The 1,936-nt window shown below is 51.0% G+C and overlaps 2 protein-coding genes across 2 annotated transcripts; one reads left to right on the top strand and one right to left on the bottom strand.

The window, feature by feature from the left end:
* Positions 1–473: 473 nt before the first annotated feature.
* On the top strand, positions 474–662 carry ENH_00059050 (hypothetical protein; the record flags this gene model as incomplete). Its single annotated transcript, XM_013583642.1, has 1 exon — positions 474–662. One exon carries the CDS (start codon positions 474–476, stop codon positions 660–662), a length of 189 nt encoding a protein of 62 aa, XP_013439096.1.
* A 321-nt stretch (positions 663–983) lies between these two features.
* On the bottom strand, positions 984–1,454 carry ENH_00059040 (hypothetical protein, conserved; the record flags this gene model as incomplete). Its single annotated transcript, XM_013583641.1, has 1 exon — positions 984–1,454. One exon carries the CDS (start codon positions 1,452–1,454, stop codon positions 984–986), a length of 471 nt encoding a protein of 156 aa, XP_013439095.1.
* Positions 1,455–1,936: the final 482 nt, after the last annotated feature.

The following is a 1,936-nucleotide window of genomic DNA, read 5'->3' as shown; positions in this document are numbered from 1 at the left end:
AATTTAATTTAATTTAATTTAATTTAATTTAATTTAATTTGATTTAATTTAATTTGATTTAATTTAATTTAATTTAATTTGTTTTCTTTTTTCAGGACGGGTCGCTGCCCTTTGCGTTGTGTTTCATCTGCAACGGGAAAGGCCACATTTCGTCGCAGTGCCCAGAGTCGAAGACGGGTGAGTAAATTTTATTTTTCTTTTTTAGTTTTTCTTTTATTTCTTTTCATTTGCTGCTGCTGCTGCTGCTGCTGCTGCTGCTGCTGCTGCTGCTGCTGCTGCAGGGAAGTACCCCAAGGGCGGCAGCTGCCGCTGCTGCGGCTCCATCTACCACCTGCAGTCGGAGTGCCCCACTTATTTGTCTCAGCGCGCGCAGCTGCAGCAAAGTCGCGAAGAAAGAAAGGCAAAAAGAGCCCACAGCAGCAGCAGCAGCAGCAGCAGCAGCAGCAGCAGCAAGCCCGCAGAAGACGACCCGGATGCCTACTGGCTCAATCAGCTTAAAAAGTAAAGAGGGAAAGCCCCAAACATTTCCAAACTCTTTGCTGCTGCTATTTGCATGCGCTAGATCTCAAGGGCCCCCCAGGTGGCCCCCCGGAGTTTCTTTCTTGGGGGCCCCCCTTTGTTGGGTCTTTTGGGGGGCCCCCCGAATAGGGGGCCCCTGGTGAGTTGCAATTAAAGAATTAAAGACACAAAAGAATACATTTATCTTGCTGCAGCAGCAAAACTGAAAGAACTTTGGGAAAAATTGAGGAAAACAATGAAAGTGGCTGGGGCGCTGCTGCTGCTGGAGCAGCAGCAGGGAAGCCGCATGCATACATTCGGCGCTGCGCGTCGACTCAGCTTGCTGCTGCTGCTGCTGCTGCTGCTGCTGCTGGCCTCTGCGTCTGGCGGTTTGCTGCTAGCTGGACGGCAGCAGCAGCTGCTGCTGCTGCTAGTGTCCAGCTGCAGCAAACAGCAGTGAGCTGCAGCAAACTGGGAGACAGGCCTTAGGGCACAAAGCCCATTCTTTGCAAGACAGTGATCATAGTTTGGTATTTGAGTTGTTCAAATCTTTGTTTGGAATACTTTTTCAAATACTTCTTTTTGAGTTTGTTGTAAGTCTTTTTGAGCTTCTTCAACTCGCTGTCCCCCCCAAAAAGCTGAACAAGACTGAAGTAGCTGCTGTGCTGCTGCTGGGGCTCTTCGGGGGCGTCTGAATTGCGGTGTACGTACACCTCAGCGGCGTCGGGGGCCTCTTGCCACTTCTTGTCCAGTTCGGGGGCGTCGGAGTTGGGGTGTACGTACACCTCAGCGGCGTCTGGGGCCTCCGGCGACTTCGTTTCCACTTCTCCAGACTTCTCAAAAAAGTCTTTTTGCTGCTTCCAGTTCAGTTTAAGTTGAACTCCAAAGGCCCCCGGCAGACCCCCCAGCCAGCCAGCCAGCAGGGCCGCCAGCAGCGCCCCCAGGAGCAGCCCCATGGGCCAAACTGCGCTGCAGCAAAGCAAAAAAATTCAAGTTTTAGAATTTCGGCGAAGACAAAATTCTTGAAGACGCATTTTCGTGGCGGCGCGGCCGCATCGACGCTGCCGACGCCCCTGCCGCTGCTGCTGCTGCTGTTGCTGCTGCAGGGGCTGGCTGGAACTTGGAAAAAAATAGTTTTAATAGTTCTTTTTAAAATTTATAATCAAATTTGCAGCAGGATGCGGGTCGAAGCAGAAGACGCAGGACACCCGCAGCGGTCTTGGCTGCAGCCGCCGGCCTCAGGATCGCGCGCCCGAACAGCCCCCGGCGCTGTCTTCTTCCGAATCTTCTTGAAGTTTCAAATTGCGAAATATATTTCAAATTGCATTAATTGAATGCAGTTCAATTCTTCAATTGGTGCCTACTTATTCGGCTGGTTATATGGGTCGCACACTCCTTGTGCGTTTCCACGCACGAGACTTGATGCTGGACAACTTGA

This window comes from Eimeria necatrix, genomic scaffold, assembly GCF_000499385.1.
Source record: "Eimeria necatrix Houghton genomic scaffold, Enh_scaff4, whole genome shotgun sequence".
NCBI lineage: Eukaryota > Apicomplexa > Conoidasida > Eucoccidiorida > Eimeriidae > Eimeria > Eimeria necatrix.
The sequence above is the reverse complement of the archived record's forward strand: the minus strand, read 5'-3'. Positions and strand labels throughout refer to the sequence as shown.